Source organism: Hoplias malabaricus, chromosome 8 (genome assembly GCF_029633855.1).
Source record: "Hoplias malabaricus isolate fHopMal1 chromosome 8, fHopMal1.hap1, whole genome shotgun sequence".
Lineage (NCBI taxonomy): Eukaryota > Metazoa > Chordata > Actinopteri > Characiformes > Erythrinidae > Hoplias > Hoplias malabaricus.
Genome location: NC_089807.1, coordinates 24,157,644 through 24,185,104, shown reverse-complemented (window position 1 = coordinate 24,185,104; position 27,461 = coordinate 24,157,644). Strand labels below are relative to the sequence as shown.

General features: G+C 38.8%; 1 protein-coding gene across 1 annotated transcript in view; it reads right to left on the bottom strand.

Annotated features, from left to right (window-relative positions):
• Positions 1 to 27,461, bottom strand: part of sirt1 (sirtuin 1) — an 87,394-nt gene that overhangs the window by 41,262 nt on the left and 18,671 nt on the right. Inside the window, exon 9 of the mRNA XM_066678326.1 lies at positions 23,373 to 23,556. Within this exon, the coding sequence (XP_066534423.1) occupies positions 23,373 to 23,556 (184 nt within the window). The remainder of the gene's footprint in view (positions 1 to 23,372; positions 23,557 to 27,461) is intronic.

The window sequence follows — 27,461 nt, the reverse complement described above, 5'->3', positions numbered from 1 at the left end:
CGACATGCTACCTCAAAATCATGTCCCTAAGCAGAATCTGAAATTGCAACCCATTTGAGTAAAGTATGCAGAAGTAACAGCTGTTCATGTAAAAAGGGCGATAAGCCGATAAGGTTCATTTGCATATGGCAGCTACATTGAATTGAAATGTCAACGTTTTTTTGATGATTATTAAGCTTCAGACTCCTGCGAGCGTTTTGACACCAAGCTCAAGAAAATTGGACAAAAATCCACGGACTAGTACGCAAAAGTAGGTTTTGCAAATTATGCAAAATAGCAAAAAATCTAAGTGGGCGGAGCTTAGTGGTTGTATCGACCTTTTTGATTCGGCAGGACTCAAGGAATCAGGGGAAAAAAAAATTTCGTCTCTACGCCTCACGTGGTAGAAGCCCCGTAAGAAAAGGTGTTGTCCTTCGCTGTAGCGCCCCCATGAGGCCAATCAGTCTGATTTTTTGCGCCTGAGTAGCGGGAGGGTTTACTACCTACTGGCCAAGCCTCAAGTCTGTACGCCTTACGGTTTGGGCTGTGCGATCACTTTTAGTGCAGAGAAAGAACCGGAAGAATAATAATAATAAATATAGCCGCAAGCGACAATTAACGGGTTTCTCGCAAAATAGGCCTGTTTGGAAAAAATAGGCCTACATCGCTGATATGGTACCCTTAAAATCATGTCCTTAAGTAGAATCTGAAATTTGAACCCATTTGAATATAGTATGGAGGAGTTACAGACGTACAAGTAAAACATACGATAAGCCGAAGAGGTTCATTTGCACATGGCAGCCATCTTGAATCGAAATGTCAACATTCATTCTATAATTAGACATGGTCAGACTCTTGTGAACGTTTTGGCACAAAGCTCAAAAGAATTGGACAAAAATTCACAGACTTGTGGAAAAAAGTAAGTTTAGCTAATTATGCATATTAGCTCAAAATCTAAGTGGGCGGAGGTAAATGGTCCAATTGGCAGATTAGTTTGAATTAAGCCAAGGAATCAGGGAAAAAAAAAGATTTCGTCTCTAGGCCTTAGGGTGTAGGAGATATAGACCTAAACGCGTATCCCTTTTCTATATAGCCACCATCTGGCCAAAGAGTGTCATTTTCCTTGGCTGAGTCATGTCATACCTGCTGTACCTTGCTGGCAAGAGAAGTGTTTCTGGACCTTATGGTCTTTGCTCAACATTGCATTTTGCCTCAGATCCACTGTAGTTCAACATCACAATGTATAGTCTTATATGAGAAAGCTGTTATTTCTCACCAGCAGATGGCAGTCTGTTTGGATCAGAAATATTTCACAAACAGAAATATTTGTGCGTGTACTCCTATGTGGATAATTACCTTACATGGACATATATGGTATCAGCTGAATCCTAAGGATCTGAACTTTAATAATTATCAAAAAAAACTTGCACTTCTATTACTATGTAGCTTACAGGCCCCTCCCAAAAAGAGAGATCCAGCATGTATTCCACAAGTCAAATGTATGCTATATATGTACACATATATACACCTATAACTCAAAAACGCTTTCACCAAAAATTTCAAAATTTCACAAGCTTGATAAGCCTGAGGAGCAGATGTCATAATTAAATTGTGGTGCCACTGCAATCCTAGATGGCGCTATAACACAAAAAATACTTTTTAATAAGTTATTGTCCAATTGTAGCGCCCCCTTTGGGTGGATTTAGGCCATAATAGAAATGCTCCTTCAGGGTATGGTCTTACATAATCCTATAAAGTTTGGTCTGGATTGGGCTTCTTTTCTTGGAGTTATAGATGAAAGAACCTAAAAAGCAGCTCACACTTCAGTTTATTGACATGTTGTAACAACACAATGTTAAAAAGTCATACTTTTTTTAAAGATTGTTTACCTACAGACTCTACAGATTGCAACAAAACCAATTGTTTGGGAATAGCTTCAGATTCCACGGACTAGTTCGAAAACCTCAATTTTCAAACAACTGGCCATTGAGAAAAAACAATACATTTCTCGACAATACTTGCTATTACAAAGTTGTTAGGCAATATACAGAGTACAGAGTCCAGCAAACTGCATGTCAATATGCTTAATTTTCGCTGAGATATTACATATTTTCTTGTTATAGCGCCCCCTAGTGGCTATCGTTACGAAACGTCTTCTGCTCTTAGGAAGTGCCACCATGGACATGCCAGTCAAATATCATAATGATTGACCTTTGTCAAGCTTGTCAGGGAGCTGCTGAGTTCTGATTGGCCGATAACATTACAATTTGGCGAGTATCAACTTGTCCTTTATTTTCCACTTAGAGCCTTGCCTAATGCAGCTGTATGCCAAGCGGCGGACCGATCGGACTTGCGGATGCTGAGATATGAATTTCTAGTATTTAGAGCGCCCCCTATGTGAATTTTCGCACCACCGACGACATGCTACCTCAAAATCATGTCCCTAAGCAGAATCTGAAATTGCAACCTATTTGAGTAAAGTATGCAGGAGTAACAGCTGTTCATGTAAAAAGGGCGATAAGCCGATAAGGTTCATTTGCATATGCCAGCTACATTGAAATGAAATGTCAACTTTTTTTTGATGATTATTAAGTTTCAGACTCCTGCGAACGTTTTGACACCAAGCTCAAGAAAATTGGACAAAAATCCATGGACTAGTACGCAAAAGTAGGTTTTGCAAATTATGCAAAATAGCAAAAAATCTAAGTGGGCGGAGCTTAGTGGTTGTATCGACCTTTTTGATTCGGCAGGACTCAAGGAATCAGGGGAAAAAAAAAATTCGTCTCTACGCCTCACGTGGTAGAAGCCCCGTAAGAAAAGGTGTTGTCCTTCGCTGTAGCGCCCCCATGAGGCCAATCAGTCTGATTTTTTGCGCCTGAGTAGCGGGAGGGTTTACTACCTACTGGCCAAGCCTCAAGTCTGTACGCCTTACGGTTTGGGCTGTGCGATCACTTTTAGTGCAGAAAAAGAACCGGAAGAATAATAATAATAAATATAGCCGCAAGCGACAATTAACGGGGTTCTCGCAGAATAGGCCTGTTTGGAAACAATAGGCCTACATCGCTGATATGGTACCCTTAAAATCATGTCCTTAAGTAGAATCTGAAATTTGAACCCATTTGAATAAAATATGGAGGAGTTACAGACGTTCAAGTAAAACTTGTGATAAGCCGAAGAGGTTCATCTGCATATGGAGGCCATCTTGAATCAAAATGTCAACATTGTTTCTATAATTACCTAATGTCAGACTCATGTGAATGTTTTGGCTCCATGCTCAAGAGAATTGGACAAAAATGCACAGACTTATTGACAAAAGTATGCTTTGCATTTCGTGCTCGAACCCATAAATATAGCTGCAAGTGGCAATGGCATGGTCCTAACACGAAGGGGCCTAATTGGGACCTTTGGCCAGTCTGAGAGGTCAATGAGGCCTTAGGACACATGAACCATTTAGGCCAAACAAGGTAAAAATGAATCTATGATTTTGTTATATCTTCAACTAGCAGTAACATTTGGAAATGTCTCATGTACTTACGAAGTGCCCCATAGACACCCTGTAAATATTTCTTTATGATTGGGCCTTGTTGGGCCTTTCAAAGAGCTGCTGAAACCTCAGTGGCCAATGGCAGCCATTGTGTATAGTAAATATCAACAACAACATGGAATCGGATTAAGTACATCACTCACTAACTGCATGTCACGTGTCCATGAGGTGTCCATTAAAGCAAGGATCTGCACAATGAGGCCTTAGTGTTGGTGTAAGGAGCATCAGTACAGAGAGACCATGAGCAGTTTTGGACAGTGAGGTTTCACAAGTGCTAATGAACCATTTGTTTTAGTTTAGCAAAGGACATGATATGACTGGTGAGCACTGTTTTTAATTATGATAAATATTTTTGTTCATATGTTATGACTTTTGACCTGTACAGAGAAATAAGTTCTTGAATGTAGATGAACAAAGCAATATATGGTCTTAGAGTGCCACCTGCTGGTGAAACAATTTACTACTGTCCCATAGAGGAGCTGAGCTGTTACAAATGCACATACAGATTTTTTAATCAGGTACTGCTCTTTGAATATTTCACTCACATGGACATATATGGTATCAGAGGAATCCTAAGGACCTGAACTTTAATTATTGATAATAAAATGTGGAACTTTCATCACTATGTGGCTTACAGGCCCCTCCCAATTACAGAAATCCAGCATGAACACAGAAACTGCACATAACATGTAATTGTGCAATTGTAGCTCTCCCTTTTGATGGATTTCTGTCATATTGTACATGCTCCTTCAGGGTAAGACTCTACATATGTATGTAAATTATGGTCTTAATTGGGCTTCATTTGTTTGAGATACAGCTGAAAGAATGTAAAAACTCAGCACACTTCGACTAATTGATTTATTGTTCCAACAGTGTGTCCAAATGTTGTACTTTTTTGGATAATTATTTACCTACAGACTCTGCAGATTCCAACAAAGTCAATTGTTTTGGAATAGAGCCAAATTCCACGGACTAGTTCGAAAAAGTTCAATTTTGAACAACTGGTTATTGAGAAAAAACGATGCATTTTTTCACAACACTTGCAATTACAAAGTTGTTAGGCCATCTGCAGAGTATACAAAGCTGCAAACTGCGTGTCAATACACTTAATTTTTGCTTAGATATATCACATTTTCTTGATATAGCGCCACCTAGTGGCTATCGTTACATAATTTTTTATGCACTTAGGAAGTGCCCCCAGGAACATACCAGTCAAGTCTCATGATGATTGGACCTTGTTAAGGTAGTCCAACAGCTGCTGAATTCTAATTGGCCGATGACGATCACAATTTTGCCCGAATCGCGTTGTCCTTAATTTTCCACTTATAGCTTTGCCAATAGAAGCAGCATGCCAAAGGATGGTTCAAACTGCCTTGCGGATGCTGAGATATACACTTGTAGCATTTACAGCGCCCCCTATATGAATATTGGCTCCTCCTTTGACTTGGTACCTCAGAATCATGCGAGTAAGTTGAATATGCGATTTGAACACATTTGAGTAAAGTATACAATTGTTATGAATTTTTAAGTAAAACAGACGAAGAGCCGAAGAGGTTCATTTGCATATGGCGGCCATCTTGAATCCGAATTCTAACATTTTTTGGATAATTATTAACCTCCAGACTCTTACAAACAATTTGGCACCATGCTCAACAGAATTGGACAAAAATCCACAGACTAGTTCGCAAAAGTAGGTTTTGCAAATTATGCAAAATAGCAAAAAATCTAAGTGGGCGGAGCTTAGTGGTTGTATCGACCTTTTTGATTCGGCAGAACCCAAGGAATCAGGGGGAAAAAAAATTTCGTCTCTACGCCACACGTGGTAGGAGCCCCATAAGAAAAGGCGTTGTCCTTCGCTGTAGCGCCCCCATGAGGCCAATCATTCTGATTTTTTGCGCCTGAGTAGCGGGAGGGTTTACTACCTACTGACCAAGCCTCAAGTCTGTAGGCCTTACGGTTTGGGCTGTGCGATCGTTTGTAGTGCAGAAAAAGAACCGGAATAATAATAATAATAATAATAATAATAGTAATAATAAAAATAAAATTCCTAACAATTATAATAGGGTTTCAAGCACTTCGTGCTCGAACCCCTAATAATAATAATAATAATAAGAAGAAGAAAAATCCTAACAATTACAATATGGTCCTACACTACGTGTTAGGACCATAATAATAATAATAATAATAATAAATATAGCCGCAAGCGGCAATTAACGGGGTTCTCGCTTAACAGGCCTGTTTGGAAGCAATAGGCCTACATCGCTGCCATGCTACCTTTAAAAGCATTTCTATAAGTAGAATCTTAAATTTGAACCCATTTGAGCAAAGTATGGAGTTAGAGATGTTCAAGTAAAACCTGTGATAAGCTGAAGAGGTTCATTTGCCATCATGAATCAAAATGTCAATTAATTCTATAATTACCTAGGGTCAGACTCATGTGAACGTTTTGGCACCAAGCTCAAGGGACTTGGTGAAAAATTCATAGACTTATTGACAAAAGTATGTTTTGCAATTTATGCAAATTAGCTCAAAATCTAAGTGGGCTGAGCTTTATGATCCAACAGCAAATTAGTTTGTCTTAAGCCAAGGAATAAGGGACAAAAAGATTTCATCTCTAGGCCTTACGGTGTAGGAGATATAGACCTCAATGCTTTTCCCTTTGCTATAGCGCCACCATCTGGCCAAAGAATGTCATTTTCCTTGGCTGAGTCATTTTACACCTGCTGGACCTTGCTGCCAAGGGAGGTGTTTCTGGGCCTTATGGTCTTTGCTCCACATTGCATTTTGCATAATGTCTCAGAGCCACTGTAGTTCAACAGCACAATGTATAGTCTTAGACTGCCATCTGCTGGTGAGAAATGACTACTTTCCCATATTTTTAGATCAGCCATGAAAGCACATACAGAAAGATTTAAGCATGTACTCCTATGTGGATATTTACCTAACATGGGCATGTACGGTATCAGCTGAATCCTAAGGATCTGAACTTTAACAAAAAATTGTTGCACTTTTATTACTATGTAGCTTACAGGCCACTCCCAATAACACAGATCTAGCATGTATTCCTCAAGTCAAATATAAGCTATATGTGTACACTAATATACACCTATAACTCAAAAATGCTTTCCCCAAAAATTTTAAAACGTCACATACTTGATCAGACTGAGGACCAGATGTCATAATTAAGTTGGGGTGCCACTGCGTTCCTAGATGGCGCTATAACATAAAAAAGCCCATTTAATCAGTTTTTGTCCAATTGTAGCGCCCCCTTTTGGTAAATTTTGATCATATTGTACATACGTCTTCAGGACAAGACCATACATACTTCTGTCACGTTTGGTCTTGATTGGACTTAATTTGTTTGAGTTATAGCTAAAAGAATGTTTAAAGCTCCCCACACTTCAATTAATTGTTTTATTACAACAAAAGTTTGTCCAAATGTTGAACTTTTTTTGATAATTATTTACCTACAGACTCTGCAGATTCCAACAAGGTCAACTGTTTGTGAATATCGCAAAATTCCACGGACTAGTTCGAAAAGCTTCAATTTTGAACATTTGGAAACTGAGAAAAAGCAAAGCATTTTTTGACAACACTTGCAATTACAAAGTTGTTAGGCCCTCTGCAGAGTATAAAAAGAAGCAAACTGCGTGTCAATATGCTTAATTTTTACAGAGATATATAATATTTTCTTGATATAGCGCCCCCTAGTGGCTATCGTTATGACAATTTTTCTGCTCTTAGGGAGGCCTCCCAGGGACATACCAGTCAAATCCCATGATGATTGGACCTTGTTAAGGTTGTCAAACAGCTGATGACAGCTGATTGGTCGATGACAATCACAATTTTGCTCGAATCGAGTTGTCCTTAATTTCCCTCTACAGCCTTGCCCATAGAAGCAGCATGCCAAGCGGCGGTCCGATCCGCCTTACGGATGCTGAGATATAAACTTGAAGCATTTACAGCGCCCCCTATATGAATATTGGCTTCTCCTTTGACAAGCTACCTCAGAATCATGTCTGAAAGTAGAATATGAAATGTAAACACATTTGAGTAAACCATGAGTTTGTTATAGATTTTTAAGTAAAACATAAAATAAGCCGAAGAGGTTCATTTGCATATGGCGGCCATCTTGAATCGAAATTTCAACGTTTTTTTTGATAATTATTAAACTACAGGCTCCTGCGAACATTTTGACACCAAGCTCAAGAAAATTGGACAAAAATCCACGGAGGAGTACACAAAAGTAGGTTTTGCAAATTATGCAAAATAGCAAAAAATCTAAGTAGGCGGAGCTTAGTGGTTGTATGTACCTTTTTGATTCGGCAGGACCCAAGGAATCAGGGAAAAAAAAGATTTCGTCTCTACGCCACACGGGGTGGAAAATCTTTTAATGAAAGCGTTTTCCTTTGCTGTAGCGCCCCCTTGAGGCCAATTGGGCTGATATTTTGCGCCTGAGTAGCGAGACCGACTACTACCTATTGACCAAGTCTCAAGTGTCTAGGCCTTACGGTTTGGGCTGTGCGATTCGTTTTATGGCAGAAAAAGAAAAAGAATAATAATAATAATAACAAATTAAAATCAGAACAAACACAATAGGGTTTCAAGCACTTCGTGCTCGAACCCCTAAATATAGCCGCAAGCGACAATTAACGGGGTTCTCGCAGAATAGGCCTGTTTGGAAACAATAGGCCTACATCGCTGATATGGTACCCTTAAAATCATGTCCTTAAGTAGAATCTGAAATTTGAACCCATTTGAATAAAGTATGGAGGAGTTACAGACGTTCAAGTAAAACTTGTGATAAGCCGAAGAGGTTCATCTGCATATGGAGGCCATCTTGAATCAAAATGTCAACATTGTTTCTATAATTACCTAATGTCAGACTCATGTGAATGTTTTGGCACCATGCTCAAGAGAATTGGACAAAAATGCACAGACTTATTGACAAAAGTATGCTTTGCATTTCGTGCTCGAACCCCTAAATATAGCTGCAAGCGGCAATGGCATGGTCCTAACACGAATGGGCCTAATTGGGACCTTTGGCCAGTCTGAGAGGTCAATGAGGCCTTAGGACACATGAACCATTTAGGCCAAACAAGGTAAAAATGAATCTATGATTTTGTTATATCTTCAATTAGCAGCTAACATTTGGAAATGTCTCATGTACTTACGAAGTGCCCCATAGACACCCTGTAAATATTTCTTTATGATTGGGCCTTGTTGGGCCTTTCAAAGAGCTGCTGAAACCTCAGTGGCCAATGGCAGCCATTGTGTATAGTAAATATCAACAACAACATGGAATCGGATTAAGTACATCACTCACTAACTGCATGTCACGTGTCCATGAGGTGTCCATTAAAGCAAGGATCTGCACAATGAGGCCTTAGTGTTGGTGTAAGGAGCATCAGTACAGAGAGACCATAAGCAGTTTTGGACAGTGAGGTTTCACAAGTGCTAATGAACCATTTGTTTTAGTTTAGCAAAGGACATGATATGACTGGTGAGCACCGTTTTTAATTATGATAAATATTTTTGTTCATATGTTATGACTTTTGACCTGTACAGAGAAATAAGTTCTTGAATGTAGATGAACAAAGCAATATATGGTCTTAGAGTGCCACCTGCTGGTGAAACAATTTACTACTGTCCCATAGAGGAGCTGAGCTGTTACAAATGCACATACAGATTTTTTAATCAGGTACTGCTCTTTGAATATTTCACTCACATGGACATATATGGTATCAGAGGAATCCTAAGGACCTGAACTTTAATTATTGATAATAAAATGTGGAACTTTCATCACTATGTGGCTTACAGGCCCCTCCCAATTACAGAAATCCAGCATGAACACAGAAACTGCACATAACATGTAATTGTGCAATTGTAGCTCTCCCTTTTAATGGATTTCTGTCATATTGTACAGGCTCCTTCAGGGTAAGACTCTACATATGTATGTAAATTGTGGTCTTAATTGGGCTTCATTTGTTTGAGATACAGCTGAAAGAATGTAAAAACTCAGCACACTTCGACTAATTGATTTATTGTTCCAACAGTGTGTCCAAATGTTGTACTTTTTTGGATAATTATTTACCTACAGACTCTGCAGATTCCAACAAAGTCAATTGTTTTGGAATAGAGCCAAATTCCACGGACTAGTTCGAAAAAGTTCAATTTTGAACAACTGGTTATTGAGAAAAAACGATGCATTTTTTCACAACACTTGCAATTACAAAGTTGTTAGGCCATCTGCAGAGTATACAAAGCTGCAAACTGCGTGTCGATACACTTAATTTTTGCTTAGATATATCACATTTTCTTGATATAGCGCCACCTAGTGGCTATCGTTACGTAATTTTTTATGCACTTAGGAAGTGACCCCAGGAACATACCAGTCAAGTCTCATGATGATTGGACCTTGTTAAGGTAGTCAAACAGCTGCTGAAAACTAATTGGCCGATGACGATCACAATTTTGCCCGAATCGCGTTGTCCTTAATTTTCCACTTATAGCTTTGCCCATAGAAGCAGCATGCCAAAGGATGGTTCAAACTGCCTTGCGGATGCTGAGATATACACTTGTAGCATTTACAGCGCCCCCTATATGAATATTGGCTCCTCCTTTGACTTGGTACCTCAGAATCATGAGAGTAAGTTCAATATGCAAATTGAACACATTTGAGTAAAGTATACAATTGTTATGAATTTTTAAGTAAAACAGACGAAGAGCCGAAGAGGTTCATTTGCATATGGCGGCCATCTTGAATCCGAATTCTAACATTTTTTGGATAATTATTAACCTCCAGACTCTTACAAACAATTTGGCACCATGCTCAACAGAATTGGACAAAAATCCACAGACTAGTTCGCAAAAGTAGGTTTTGCAAATTATGCAAAATAGCAAAAAATCTAAGTGGGCGGAGCTTAGTGGTTGTATTGACCTTTTTGATTCCGCAGGACTCAAGGAATCAGGGGAAGAAAAAAATTTCGTCTCTACGCCTCACGTGGTAGGAGCCCCGTAAGAAAATGCGTTGTCCTTCGCTGTAGCGCCCCCATGAGGCCAATCAGTCTGATTTTTTGCGCCTGAGTAGCGGGAGGGTTTACTACCTACTGACCAAGCCTCAAGTCTGTAGGCCTTACGGTTTGGGCTGTGCGATCGTTTGTAGTGCAGAAAAAGAACCGGAAGAATAATAATAAAAATAAATATAGCCGCAAGCGACCATTAACGGGGTTCTCGCAAAATAGGCCTGTCTGGAAACAATAGGCCTATATCGCTGATATGGTACCCTTAAAATCATGTTCTTAAGTAGAATCTGAAATTTGAACCCAGTTGCGTAAAGTATGAAGGAGTTACAAACGTTCAAGTTAAACTTGTGATTAGCTGAAGAGGTTCATTTGCATATGGAGGCCATCTTGAATCGAAATGTCAACATTGTTTCTATAATTACCTAGTGTCAGGTTCATGTGAATGTTTTGGCACCATGCTCAAGAGAATTGGACAAAAATGCACAGACTTATTGACAAAAGTATGTTTTGCAAATTATGCAAATTAGCTCGAAATCTAAGTGGGCGGAGCTAAATGATCCAAATAGCAGATTAGTTTGTCTTAAGCCAAGGAATCAGGGAAAAAAAAGATTTCGTCTCTAGGCCTTAGGGTTTGGGAGATATAGACCTCAATGCTTTTCCATTTGCTATAGCGCCACCATCTGGCCAAAGGTTGTCATTTTCCTTGACTGAGTCATTTCACACCTGCTGTACCTTGCTGGCAAGTGTGGTGTTTCTGAACCTTACAGTCTTTGCTCCACATTGCATTTGGCATAACAACTCACATCCACAGCAAAATGTGTAGTCTTAGACTGCCATCTGCTGATGAGAAATAAGTACTTTCCAATATTTATGGCTCAAATATAAATGCATATGAACAAAAATATTTGAGAGTGTACTACTATGTGAATATTTAGCAAAAATGGACATATGTGGTGTCAGCAGAATCCTAAGGAACTGAACTATAATAATTATCCAAAAAACCTTGCACTTTTATTACTATGTAGCTTACAGGCCCCTCCCAAAAAGAGAGATCCAGCATGTATTCCACAAGTCAAATATATGCCATATATGTACATTTATATACACCTATAACTCAAAAACGCTTTCACCAAAAATTAAAAAAATTCAAAGGCTTGATAAGCCTGAGGAGCAGATGTCATAATTAAATTATGGTGCCACTGCCATCCTAGATGGCGCTATAACACACAAAAAGCGTTTTAATCAGTTATTGTTCAATTGTAGTGCCCCCTTTTGGTGGATTTAGGCCATAATAGACACGCTCCTTCAGGGTATGGTCTTACATAATCCTATAAAGTTTGGTCTGGATTGGGCTTCTTTTCTTGGAGTTATAGATGAAAGAACCTATAAAGCAGCTCACACTTCAGTTTATTGACATGTTGTAACAACACAATGTTAAAAAGTCATACTTTTTTTAAAGATTATTTACCTACAGATTCTACAGATTCCAACAAGACCAATTGTTTGGGAATAGCACCAGATTCCACGGACTAGTTCGAAAACCTCAATTTTCAAACAACTGGCCATTGAGAAAAATCAATACATTTCTTGACAATACTTGCTATTACAAAGTTGTTAGGCAATATACAGAGTACAGAGTCCAGCAAACTGCATGTCAATATGCTTAATTTTCGCTGAGATATTACATATTTTCTTGTTATTGCGCCCCCTAGTGGCTATCATCACGAAACGTCTTCTACTCTTAGGAAGTGCGTCCATGGACATGCCAGTCAAGTATCATAATGATTGACCTTTGTCAAGCTTGTCAGGGAGCTGCTGAGTTCTGATTGGCCGATGACGTTACAATTTGGCGAGTATCGACTTGTCCTTTATTTTCCACTTAGAGCCTTGCCTAAAGCAGCTGTATGCCAAGCGGCGGACCGATCGGACTTGCGGATGTTGAGATATGAATTTCTAGTATTTAGAGCGCCCCCTATGTGAATTTTCGCACCACCGACGACATGCTACCTCAAAATCATGTCCCTAAGCAGAATCTGAAATTGCAACCCATTTGAGTAAAGTATGCAGAAGTAACATCTGTTCATGTAAAAAGGGCGATAAGCCGATAAGGTTCATTTGCATATGGCAGCTACATTGAATTGAAATGTCAACGTTTTTTTGATGATTATTAAGCTTCAGACTCCTGCGAGCGTTTTGACACCAAGCTCAAGAAAATTGGACAAAAATCCACGGACTAGTACGCAAAAGTAGGTTTTGCAAATTATGCAAAATAGCAAAAAATCTAAGTGGGCGGAGCTTAGTGGTTGTATCGACCTTTATGATTCGGCAGGACTCAAGGAATCAGGGGAAAAAAAAAATTCGTCTCTACGCCTCACGTGGTAGAAGCCCCGTAAGAAAAGGTGTTGTCCTTCGCTGTAGCGCCCCCATGAGGCCAATCAGTCTGATTTTTTGTGCCTGAGTAGCGGGAGGGTTTACTACCTACTGGCCAAGCCTCAAGTCTGTACTCCTTACGGTTTGGGCTGTGCGATCACTTATAGTGCAGAAAAAGAACCGGAAGAATAATAATAATAAAAATCCTAACAATTATAATAGGGTTTCAAGCACTTCGTGCTCGAACCCCTAAAAATCCTAACAATTATAATAGGGTTTCAAGCACTTTGTGCTCGAACCCCTAAATATAGCCGCAAGCGGCGATGGCATGGTCCTAACACGAATGGGCCCAATGGCAAAAATGGCACTATGAGCCAACAATGAGGCCTTAGGAAGCATGGGCCTGTTTGGCCAAACAAGTGAAAATTGGGTGTAAGGTATTGTTATAGATGTTGTTGTAATGTATAGCAAAAGACATGGTATGACTGATGAGCACTGTTTTCAATTATGATAAATATTTATGTTCATATGTTATGACTTTTCACTTGTGCAGATAAATAGGATCTCAATAATGTAGATGAAAAAAGCAATATATGGTCTTAGAGTGCCACCTGCTGGTGAAAGTATTTACTATTGTCCTCAAGGGCTGCTAAAAGTCATTCACATTTAGACTTTTTAATAGCCTACTGCACTTTGAACACAGGGAGAACACACCAACTCCTCACAGACAGTCACCCGGAGCGGGAATCGAACCCACAACCTCCAGGCCCCTGGAGCTGTGTGACTGCGACACTACCTGTTGCGCCACCGTGCCGCCTGGATCTCAATAATGTAGATGATAAAAGCAATATATGGTCTTAGAGTGCCACCTGCTGGTGAAAGTCCTCAAGGGCTCCTGAAAGTCATTCACATTTAGACTTTTTAATAGCCTACTGCACTTTGAATATTTCACTCACATGGACATATATGGTATCAGAGGAATCCTAAGGACCTGAACTTTAATTATTGATAATAAAATGCGGAACATTCATCACTATGTGACTTACAGGCCCCTCCCAATTACAGAAATCCAGCATGAACACAAAACTGCATGTAATTGTCTAATTGTAGCTCTCCCTTTTGATGGATTTCTGTCATATTGTACAGGCTCCTTCAGGGTAAGACTCTACATATGTATGTAAATTGTGGTCTTGATTGGGCTTCATTTGTTTGGGTTACAGCTGAAAGAATGTAAAAACTCAGCACGCTTCGACTAATTGATTTATTGTTTCAACAGTGTGTCCAAATGTTGTACTTTTTTGGATAATTATTTACCTACAGACTCTGCAGATTCCAACAAGGTCAACTGTTTGTGAATATCGCAAAATTCCACGGACTAGTTCGAAAAGCTTCAATTTTGAACATTTGGAAACTGAGAAAAAGCAAAGCCTTTTTTGACAACACTTGCAATTACAAAGTTGTTAGGCCCTCTGCAGAGTATAAAAAGAAGCAAACTGCGTGTCAATATGCTTAATTTTCACAGAGATATATAATATTTTCTTGATATAGCGCCCCCTAGTGGCTATCGTTATGACAATTTTTCTGCTCTTAGGGAGGCCTCCCAGGGACATACCAGTCAAATCCCATGATGATTGGACCTTGTTAAGGTTGTCAAACAGCTGATGACAGCTGATTGGTCGATGACAATCACAATTTTGCTCGAATAGAGTTGTCCTTAATTTTCCCTCTACAGCCTTGCCCATAGAAGCAGCATGCCAAGCGGCGGTCCGATCCGCCTTACGGATGCTGAGATATAAACTTGAAGCATTTACAGCGCCCCCTATATGAATATTGGCTTCTCCTTTGACAAGCTACCTCAGAATCATGTCTGAAAGTAGAATATGAAATGTAAACATATTTGAGTAAACCATGAGTTTGTTATAGATTTTTAAGTAAAACATAAAATAAGCCGAAGAGGTTCATTTGCATATGGCGGCCATCTTGAATCGAAATCAACGTTTTTTTGATAATTATTAAACTACAGGCTCCTGCGAACATTTTGACACCAAGCTCAAGAAAATTGGACAAAAATCCACGGAGGAGTACACAAAAGTAGGTTTTGCAAATTATGCAAAATAGCAAAAAATCTAAGTAGGCGGAGCTTAGTGGTTGTATGTACCTTTTTGATTCGGCAGGACCCAAGGAATCAGGGAAAAAAAAAAGATTTCGTCTCTACGCCACACGGGGTGGAAAATCTTTTAATGAAAGCGTTTTCCTTCGCTGTAGCGCCCCCTTGAGGCCAATTGGGCTGATATTTTGCGCCTGAGTAGCGAGACCGACTACTACCTATTGACCAAGTCTCAAGTGTCTAGGCCTTACGGTTTGGGCTGTGCGATTCGTTTTATGGCAGAAAAAGAATAATAATAATAACAAATTAAAATCAGAACAAACACAATAGGGTTTCAAGCACTTCGTGCTCGAACCCCTAATAATAATAATAATAATAAAAATCAGAACAAAAACAATAGGCTTCCTTTGCACTTTGTGCTCGGAAGCCTAATAATAAAAATAAAAATCCTAACAATTATAATAGGGTTTCAAGCACTTCGTGCTCGAACCCCTAAAAATAAAAATCCTAACAATTATAATAGGGTTTCAAGCACTTCGTGCTCGAACCCCTAATAATAATAATAAAAATAAAAATCCTAACAATTATAATAGGGTTTCAAGCACTTCGTGCTCGAACCCCTAATAATAATAATAAAAATAAAAATCCTAACAATTATAATAGGGTTTCAAGCACTTCGTGATCGAACCCCTAATAATAATAATAAAAATAAAAATCCTAACAATTATAATAGGGTTTCAAGCACTTCGTGCTCGAACCCCTAATAATAATAAAAATCAGAACAAAAACAATAGGCTTCCTTTGCACGTTGTGCTCGGAAGCCTAAAAATCCTAACAATTATAATAGGATTTCAAGCACTTCGTGCTCGAACCCCTAAAAATAAAAATCCTAACAATTATAATAGGGTTTCAAGCACTTCGTGCTCGAACCCCTAATAAAAATAAAAATCCTAACAATTATAATAGGATTTCAAGCACTTCGTGCTCGAACCCCTAATAATAATAATAAAAATCAGAACAAAAACAATAGGCTTACTTTGCAGGTTGTGCTCGGAAGCCTAATAATAAAAATCAGAACAAAAACAATAGGCTTCCTTTGCACGTTGTGCTCGGAAGCCTAAAAATCCTAACAATTATAATAGGGTTTCAAGCACTTCGTGCTCGAACCCCTAAAAATAAAAATCCTAACAATTATAATAGGGTTTCAAGCACTTCGTGCTCGAACCCCTAATAATAAAAATCTGAACAAAAACAATAGGCTTCTTTGCACTTCGTGCTCAGAAGCCTAATAATAATAATAAGAAAAATCCGAGCAATTACAATATGGTCCTACTCTACGTGTTAGGACCATAATAAGAAAAAACCCAACAAATGCTATAGGGTCCCCGCACTACGTGCTAGGACCCTAATAAAACAAGTAAAAGAATCTAAAAAAACAATGTTGTGGAGAAGAAACTGATGGCAAGACAACATAAACCAAGGCAGAACATATGGCTAAAATAATTTAAAAGGACCCAAAGGCCAGAGAAAATAAATAGGTTTTCAAATTGGACTTAAAAGTTACTATTGTAGGGGATTGCTTTATGAAGAGTGGGAGACTGTTCCAAAGTCATGGAGCGGCTACAGCAAATGCCTGATCTCCTTTGAACATCAACTGAGAGCGAGGGTTGTCTAAAAGCAATTTGTTAGAGGAATATAAGGCACGTGGGGTAGATCGAAAGCAAAGAAGATCCGAAATATATTTCGGAGCTAGGCCATGGAGAGCTTTAAAGACAAACAGTAACATTTTAAATTCAACTCTGCATTTCACTGGTAGCCAGTGCAACGATGCCAACACAGGGGTAATTCTCTCCCTTTTCTTAGTACCAGTCAAAAGCCTTGCAGCTGCATTTTGGACCTGTTGCAATCGTGACAGGCTCGAATGACATGTGTGATGAAAATTTGTTTATATAAATGATTCATAATCAATAGAGGTATTTAATCAGCAATGGCCACGCATGCTTGTGTAAACTGAAATTGTTTTATTCCTAATTCTCTGTGAGAGACCGCAGACTTGTGTGTGTGTGTTTCAAATAACAGACACTTTCCGTTCAATCAACTCCCTTTCTGTTCAATCAACTCCTAGCCACGTCTGGAAAGGTGTTAGAAATACAGGAGATAGGGGGAAAACAAATGGTGGGAAACTCAGTTTTGGGAACAGGATACAGTGAAAGATGATTGAAATGTAAAAGAGCGAACAGATGGTGAACTTCAAAGGGTTTTCCATGTATAAAAAGACGCTGATCAAATGGTCAGCAGAGAGGTGAAAAACAGCGTTGTGCGCACGTCCCTCTCTCACGTTAATTAATAAATGCTGTCTCACTTGATGCCGACTCAGAGACTCAAAGAGCTGTCTTATTTTCTGTCATAATTTTTCCACCACTCATGACAGGTACAGAGAATTACAATAATCGATACGAGAGGAGATAAAATCATGAATAACTGTTTCCAAGTCTTTATTATTCTCTTATGTTTTGCTATATGACGGAGTTGAAAGAAACTACCTCTCACAACAGTGCTTATTTGCTTTTCAAATGTAAGATCAGTGTCAAAGATGAAACCAAGGTTTTTACTTGGCTGTGTACATTAGATGACAGACGCCCCAGTTCATTGGCCATGGTTGGACTCAAGTGTGAATTTCCGAAAATTATCACATCTGTCCTTGTCTTGGTTCAGTTTGAGAAAGTTCTTAGACATCCAGCACTCCACGTCCCTCAAAAAATCCAACATGAGTTTTAGTGAACAATTCTCTCCTGATTTCAGCAGAAGATAAAGCTGTGTGTCATCCGCATAACAATGATATGAAACATTATATTTTTGAAAGACTGGCCCCAGAGGGAGCATGTACAGGGAAAAGAGGGTGGGTCCCAAGATATAGCCCTGAGGTACACCACAAGTACCGTATTTTCCGCACTATAAGGCGCACCTAAAAACCTCAAATTATCTCAAAAGCCGACAGTGCGCCTTATAATCCAGTGCGCCTTATAATCCGGTGCGCCTTATATATGGACCAATATTGAGCCACAACAGGTCTCGCAACTACGGTAAGCAGCCGCCTACTTCATTTTCTTCCGCGCGCGGTGCATGCTGGATATATACCGGTATATATATTTCATTTCCATTTGTTTTTTATGTAAAGACCCCAAAATGGCTCCTATTATGAGACACGCATATGACGCAGAGTTTAAACTCAAGGCGATCAGTCACGCAGAAGAACACGGGAATAGAGCAGCAGCAAGAGAATTTAACATTAACGAATCAATGGTGCGAAAGTGGAGGAAGCAACAAGATGACCTACGCCAAGTAAAGAAGACTAAACAGAGTTTCCGAGGGAATAAAGCGAGATGGCTACATTTGGAGGACAAACTCGAACAGTGGGTTGTTGAACAGAGAGCAGCAGGTATAAGTGTCAGTACAATAACTATTCAAATTAATGCAACCGCGCTAGCAAGCGAACTTGGCATTAATGACTTTAAAGGCGGTCCTTCTTGGCGCTTTCGGTTTATGAAAAGACGTAATCTCTCCATCCGCACAAGAACAACTGTTTCACAGCAACTTCCAAAAGACTACCAAGAAAAGCTGGCCACTTTTCGCGCATATTGCAACAACAAGATTACTGAAAAAAAAAATCCGGCCAGAGCACATCATCAACATGGACGAAGTTCCACTCACCTTTGATATTCCCGTGAACCACACTGTAGATAAAAAGGGAGCCCCTACGGTAAATGTTCGAACCACAGGGAATGAGAAGTCATCCTTCACTGTAGTTCTCGCTTGCCAGGCTAATGGCCAGAAACTTCCCCCCATGGTTATTTTCAAGAGGAAGACTTTGCCAAAAGAAAACTTTCCAGCCGGCGTCGTGATCAAAGCTAACTCGAAGGGATGGATGGATGAAGAAAAGATGAGCGAGTGGTTGAGAGAAATTTATGTGAAGAGGCCGGGTGGCTTTTTTCACACAGACCCATCCCTGTTGATCTACGACTCCATGCGCGCCCATATCACAGATGGTGTCAAAAAACAAGTGAAGAACACTAATTCAACACTCGCCGTCATTCCGGGTGGATTGACAAAAGAACTCCAGCCGCTAGATGTTGGTGTCAACAGGGCATTCAAAGCTAGACTGCGAACTGCGTGGGAACATTGGATGACAGAAGGCGAACACACGCTCACCAAGACAGGTAGACAGCGCCGGACAACATATGCCACCATCTGCCAGTGGATCGTAAATGCATGGGCTGATATATCAGTCTCAACTGTGGTCCGAGCTTTCAGGAAGGCAGGAATTGTCACTGAACTGCTAGACAGCAGCAGCGACACTGACTCGATCAATGACGACTTCGAAGAGACAGAGCCGGGCATGTTGGATCCCGTATTTGCCCAACTGTTTAATTCGGACACCGAAGAAGAAGAATTCCAGGGATTTGTGGATGAGGAATAACTTAGTAAAGTGAGCTTTACGTGTTTATTTTGTGTGTTGTGTGATTTTAACGTTTGAGCAACGTTGAGTTATTGATATATTGTTATCGCTTTGCACTATTTCGAGTGTTACTATATTGTGATTATTATTACTATTGAATCGGTGCGCCTTATAGGGCGGAAAATACGGTAATAGACGCAGGAGAGGAAGACCTATATTAACAGAGAAAATCTACTTCAGGAAAAAACTTTTTAAGTAGGAGGCAAACCACTTCAATGCAAGATCCTGGATGCCAACATCACACAATAAGCGATCTAACAGAACGGTGTGGTCAACTGTGTCAAAGGCTGCACTCAGAGTATGTCATTTAATACTTTAAGAAGAGCAGACTCGGTACTGTGGTGTGCTCTAAAACCTGACTGAAATGTGTCTAAGATATTATGTATGTCTAAAAAAGAAGAAAGTTGATGAAAGACAACCTTCTCCAAGACTTTTGACAAGAAAGGTAGCTTAGAGATTGGTCTAAAGTTATTGAGGACTGATGGATCTAGGCCAGACTTTTTTTTTTTTTTTTTTTAAAGAGGCTGAACAACTGCATGTTTAAAACAAGAAGGCACGACACCATTAATGAGACTGCTGTTTATTATGGGCAATATACTTGACAACTATACCAACTGAAGACAGCACATCCCTAAGAAGCGTTGTGGGGAAGGCATCCAGGGAGCAAGTGGTTGGTCTCATATGCAGAATTATATCAGTGAGATCTAACTATGACATGGGCTCAAACTGACTTAGGAATGCAGAACGCATAGGTAGAACAGAGGAGCCAAGTGCCGGAGAAAAGTTAAGTGTCCGTAAACTGTTGGGTTTGGAAATGAAAAACCTCAAATTTATCACATGGATCAAAGTTCGCATCAAGCTTGGGTGAAGCATCGTTTTAAATTTATTAAAGAGAATTTTAGGACGGTGTAAATGCTTGGCAATGATATCGGCAAAGTATTTAGCTCTGGCTGCTTTTACCGCATGCTGATAATTAGGGCTGCAACTAATGATTATTTTGATAATCGATTAATCTGTCGATTATTTTTTCGATTAATCGATTATTAATCGGAAATAAAGGAAGACAAGCCAAATTTGGTTTCCTGTCTGTTACTAGCATTTTCAGGATACCATCAGTGAGAACAGCTGCTTGCTGTGGTGTACAGATCTTCTTCAAAACATAGTCAGCATTGCTGGGCTGTTTTTATCTGAGGTGAGAGAGAAAGTGTAGATATGAACCTTTTATAAGTTAATAACTACTGATCTAAAATGCAGACAACAATGCAGGCAAATTGAAATTACATAAATGGATATTGGGTGATGCTCCCATGTGCTGAGAATAAAAGGGAAACACACATGATCAGATATTGTTAAGATATTTAAGATTTTAGAGAACTAATGTTGTAATTGTATAAGGAACACACAACCTACCATTATTAAAAATTAGCGTTTACATGAAGAATTAACCCAACCGTTACATTAATTTTATTTTACCAATATTTAACAGGTGTATGTAATGTAAATATACACTTATAATGTAATATACACTTGGCTGTGATACTCAAACACTAACACGCAATGCCAGTCAGAAAAGACCTTGAAAAAGGCTTTAAATATATTATTTAAAAAATATATTTATTTATTTATTTTTTTAACTCTGAATGTAACTGCCGCCACATTTAAGGTGGAACGGAAAACTCGCTAAATACAAGAGTGATATAAATTTACTAAAAATGAGACATCTTGTTTAACTACTCTAGCAGGCTCTAGTGACATTGAGTGAGAGAAAAAAATAGAACTTGTCGCTAACGTTAGCTTGACTAAAACTACGGTTTGTTTTGGAACTGCTGGTCGAGCTGACACATTTAAGGTGGAAGAGAAAACTCGGGGGGATGCTAAGGCTTGTTCACTAAACGCAAGTGTAATATCAATGTAAAGAAATTAAATGTTGTTTAACTACTCTAGCAGGCTCTAGTAACATTGAGTGAGAGGAAAAGTAGAATTAACTTACTATACTTAATCTCTTTCACACATAGTTCCAACAGGCTTCATTTTCAGATGCTCATGCAGTGATGTTGTGCTGCCATGCCATGCGAGATCAGCTGTGCAAATTTTGCACCTAACACTGTTACTTGAAAGCATTAATGTAAAGTGCTCCCATACTTTTGATGACTTGGGTCGTACTTTTTTCTCTCTGATTGTGCTAACATTATCCTCTGCTGTGACCGCCTCCGCCATTTTTTAAACCCTTCTTCCAGAGTTCGTCACGTGTAGAAACTGTTCCTATGTGTATAATAACTTAGACCCAATTAATCGATTATTAAATTAAATTATTAAAAAAGTATTTTTACAATCAATTTAATCGATTAGTTGTTGCAGTGCTACTGATAATTATTCAGACATTCATTAAGAAGTTGATAGGAGATTTGGAGTCTATCTTTCTTCCATTTCCGTTCTGCTTTCCTACATTGCTGTCTGAGTGCACGAGTAACACTGTTGAACCATGGCTGAGACTTTACTTTAAATTTTCTATTTTTAAGTGGAACAATTTGATTGATAATACCAATGCAAGTAGAATTAAACAGATCAGTCAGCTCATCAGTATTAGTGCAAAAAGGGGGATTTTCCATAATACAAGCTGAAGGAGAGGTTACATAGGCTACAGAAATCAGATCTAAATATTATTGAGCCACTTTGGGGTGTTTTGGAGGAGCGAGTCAGGAAACGTTTTCCTCCACCAGCATCACGTAGTGACCTGGCCACTATCCTGCAAGAAGAATGGCTTAAAATCCCTCTGACCACTGTGCAGGACTTGTATATGTCATTCCCAAGACGAATTGATGCTGTATAGGCTGCAAAAGGAGGCCTTACACCATACTAATAAATTATTGTCATCTAAAATGACAGGTGTATCAGTTTCATTGTCCAACCCCTGTATTTTCTCATTCAGTTTTCTGGCCTGAATCTCCTTGATGTGCATTCAGCTTTTGCTGGAGAGTTTCATCTGCAATCAGTCCAAGAAGCTTATAAACCTCTTCAAGACACTTGACTGTTCTGAGAGTCAGAACAAAAAAAATATAAAATATGTGAAAGATGCCATAAATAGACATTTTACAAGATGAGTGTTTGTGCTGGAGCTCTGCATTTCCATCTTTGTTTTGCCTGAGGTGTGTCAGATGCTCTTCAATACATGTCAAGCAGGACTGTATGCATAGTGTTCAGCCCACTCCACAGGCAAAAATGAAGCAAGGGAGTTGAGAAAGAATGGCCCCACTATCTTTGTACCCCATATACCACACCATACCATCAAGATGTGCAGCACCTGAAACTATGGATACTGGAAGCCTGTGCTAGCATTTCTCCTGCGGTGTTGCTATCAGTGTGTGAAGAGTGGGAGAAGAGGGTTGCATTGACAATCCAACACAATGGGCAGCATTTTGAACACATTTTATAAGTGGTCAGGAACTTGTAAATAACTCATAAAAGAATAAAGTTACATTAAAACCACACCATTGCTTTTCTTGTGAAATTCCCAATTAGTTTGATGTGTCACATGACCCTCTTCCCATTGAAAAAACAAAAGAACAAAAATTGGATCGTAAATGGTTGACTTCAAAATGGACCCACCCATCTTGAAAAGTTTCCCCCCTCCCATATACTAATGTGCCTCAAACAGGAAGTTAATATCACCAACCATTACCATTTTATTAAGGTGTATCCATATAAATGGCCCACCCTGTACATTACATTGCCTTATTCCTCTACCTTCTAACCAAGAAACTATGTCAACGCAGGGAGACAAGTGAGAAAACCTAGCTGATTGAAAGCAAATAAATAAAAGCTAAAACATACTTGGGATAAGAGCAACTGGTCGCACTTTCAGAGAGGAACCAATGACGATAAGGAGGTCAACTTCATCTTTGTCTTGTTTCATGGCTCTGTGAAACAATTCCGGTAGATTCTCCCCAAAGAAGACAATGTCTGGTTTCATAATTGCAAAAGGGATATCAGGACATCTTGGGCAATGGGGAACAACCTGCAAAACAATTTAAAAAGTGCAGAATAAACAATAAATGTACAATTAAATATTTGCTGGAACATAAGGAATTAAATGTTTATTTTGGTAATATATGGCATTTATAGAAAAAGCCTCTAATATATAAAATGGTAACATACTGTAATATGTATGTTTAGGATCAACAGTGAGTTACGTGAATAAGCAATATCTGATTTTAAGGTAAATTTTGTGCATTCTGGAATTAAGTGCTAATCAGTATGACTGCAATCTAAAATCTAAAATTATGTAAAGAGATATGCTAAGTATTTTGCATGAAATGGCAACACGTCTATCAAATGATCTAAATATTTTGTGTGGTCTCTAACAGTTACATATAAAGGGTTTATTTTGCCTTTGAGCTTTACACAAAAGACGATTTAGTTAGCACATATGGTATTTCAAAACATCTTTTTCAAAATGACCTGTCTATGCTTTGAGAATACCACTTAGTAAGACCTGCTTTTGACCATTTCACAGCACTGATTGATGTCTTAATTTTCCCTGTAAAAAACAGTAGTACAAGATACATTAATTTGAAACAAGCTCTGTGTAGGAATCTGTTTTTCCTTGTTTTCTTCCTAAACAAGTGTGCGTTAACGCAGTAAAAACATAGCATGTGTGGAGTCATTCACGTATCATTGGCTAAGCATGATCATGTCTCAAAAGTGTTTGTAATGCCAGTTACCACATCTGCCTGTGTACAGTTTAGCAAAGAAACAGTTTGTCAGACTATACTTATGGCGCTTTTCTACTGCATGGAACCTACATGACTCTACACAGCTCTTTTACTTTTCCACTGTCCAAATCTAGTACCTGGCCCCCTGGAACCAGGTAAGTTTTCAGTCCCAGCTCACTCCGGGTTCCAACTGTGGTACTAAAGGTACTAAAAAGGTAATGTGCAACAAAATATAGAGCTCAAGCAAATCCAGCAAATTAAAGCTGAATGAAAGCAGCGAAAGCCGAACGTGCAACAAGTAAAACTGATCTGTGAAAATTGGGGCTCTGAGCCGTGTTTAGTCCCAAAAACAACATGCAAATACACAATGAGTAAACAGCACCTAACTTTACTGCCACCGCTGTGGTTTTCAAAGCCATTATTTACTGTTAGAGACAGGGATTTGCGATGTAACCGTCATTTTGCGGTGGAGCCCTGCCAGTGGAAAGTGACCAGCTTTAAGTGTGCCAAGCTGTGTCGATTTGAATCATGTAGAGCCGGACCCATGGTGGGGGGGGGGGGGGGGGGAAGCACCATTAGGAGTTGATATGATGAATGTGTTTGTGAAACCTATATACGTATATATGTTCATTGCTTAAGAACCTGGTGAACGCATCATTAACTAATGTTCAGTGTTATACAGTGGTGCTTCCCAAAGTCAGGACAGTGGCAAATTAATGAGATTATTAGAAAGATCTTGAATTATAATTTTTACTAGTCAGAATTGACATTATTGACATTGCATTGACAGTATATTGTCAAAAGTACTCATTCACGGGTTCCCATGGCCAAGAAGCAGCATCCAAACCTTGCATCACAGAGGCTTGACACCACCAATAGAGCAGTGGAGACATGTTCTGTGGAGTGAAAAATAACACTTCTCCATCTGGCAATCCGATAGATGAATCTGGGTTTGGTAAAAGGTACTTGTCTTATTCCACTATACTCTCAACTTTATGGGAAAGGTTTGGATTGCCCCTACGTGTTCCAACATAACTGCGCACAAGTGCACAAAGCAAGGTCCATAAAGACATTGATGAGCAAGTTTGGTGTGGAACAACTTGGCTGTCTTGACCTCAACATGATCGAACACTTCGGGATGAATTAGAAAAGAGACAAGCCTCATCCAACATCAGTGTCTGACCTCACAAATGCACTTCTGGAAGCATGGTCAAAAATTCCCATACACACTCCTAAACCGTGTGGAAAACTGTTATAGCTACTAAGGGTGGGACGACAAACTTAATAAATATAGCCACAAGCGGCTAAATGTTTCATGTAGGACTGCAACCACTAATCGATTAAAATCGATTGTTAAAATAGTTTGCAACTAATTTAATAATCGATTAGTTGGGTCTAAGTTATTATACACATAGGAACAGTTTCTACACGTGACAAACTCTGGAAGAAGGGTTTAAAAAAATGGTGGAGGCGGTCACAGCAGTGGATAATGTTAGCACAATCAGAGAGAAAAAAGTATGACCCAAGTCATCAAAAGTATGGGAACACTATATTAATGCTTTCAAGTAACAGTGTTAGGTGCAAAATGTGCACAGCTGATCTCACATGGCATGGCAGCACAACATCTGAGCATCTGAAAATGAAGCCTGTTGGAGCTATGTGTGAAAGAGATTAAGTATAGTAAGTTAATTCTACTTTTTCTCTCACTCAATGTTACTAGAGCCTGCTAGAGTAGTTAAACAAGATGTCTGATTTTTAGTAAATTTATATCACTCTTGTATTTAGCGAGTTTTCCGTTCCACCTTAAATGTGGCGGCAGTTACATTCAGAGTTTAAAAAAAATAATACTTTTTTTAAATAATATATTTAAAGCCTTTTTCAAGGTCTTTTCTGGCTGGCATTGCGTGTTAGTGTTTGAGTATCACAGCCAAGTGTATTTTACATTATAAGTGTATATTTACATTACATAAACTGTTTAAAACTGTTTAACTGTATAAATATGGATAAAATAAAATTTATGTAATGGTTGGGTTAATTCTTCATGTTCTTCACGCTAATTTTTAATAATGGTAGGTTGTGTGTTCCTTATACAATTACAACATTAGTTTTCTAAAATCTTAAATATCTTAACAATATATGATCATATGCGTTTCCCTTTTATTCTCAGCACATGGCAGCATCACCCAATATCCATTTATGTAATTTCAATTTGCCTGCATTTTAGATCAGTAGTTATTAACTTATAAAAGGTGTATGTTCATATCTACACTTTCTCTCTCACCTCAGATAAAAACAGTCCAGCAATGCTGACTATGTTTTGAAGAAGATCTGTACACCACAGCAAGCAGCTGTTCTCACTGATGGTATCCTGAGTATGCTAGTAACAGACAGGAAACCAAATTTGGCTTGTCTTCCTTTATTTCCGATTAATAATCGATTAATCGAAAAAAATAAATAAATCGACAGATTAATCGATTATCAAAATAATCATTAGTTGCAGCCCTAGTTTCATGATGACTGGACCTTGTAAAGGTTGTCAAACATCACTTTAGAATCTGATTCAGGACAACACTCAGTACAGGCATATCTCATGTGTCCAAGAGGTGTCAAATGAAGCAAGAATCTGCATAATGAGGCCCTAGGGAACACGGGCCAGTTAGTACTAACAAAGCATCAGTGTGACTAATTTTGCAAGTAGGCTTAAACCAGCCTAATGCATAAGCCTTCATGTGCATAGGAAATACATCACAAATACTCAAATTGCCATGGCAAAGTTCATTTTTGTAATACTAGTGGAAATGTGGGTCTAAGGAAGCATCAGGACAAAAAGGCCATAAGCAGTTTCTGGCAGTGAGGCTTCATGTGAACTAATGAGCTGTGTATCTTATATACACAGTGAGTGTACATAAGATACACTATGACTTTTTTTTTTTCTATGACTGGTGAGAACATTTTATTTATGATAAATATTTATGTTCATATGTTTTGACCTTTGACCTGTGCAGATGAATAGGAACTCAACAAAACATTTAGTCTTGTAGTGCCATCTGGTGGTGAATTTATTACTTTTCCATAGTGTTACTGAGAAGTAACATTCATTCGTGTTGGAAATGTGAATACAGAAATTTGAGTGTGTACTGCTCTGGGGATATTTACCTAAAATGGACATATGTGGTATCAGCCAAATTCTAAGGACCTTATACATTAT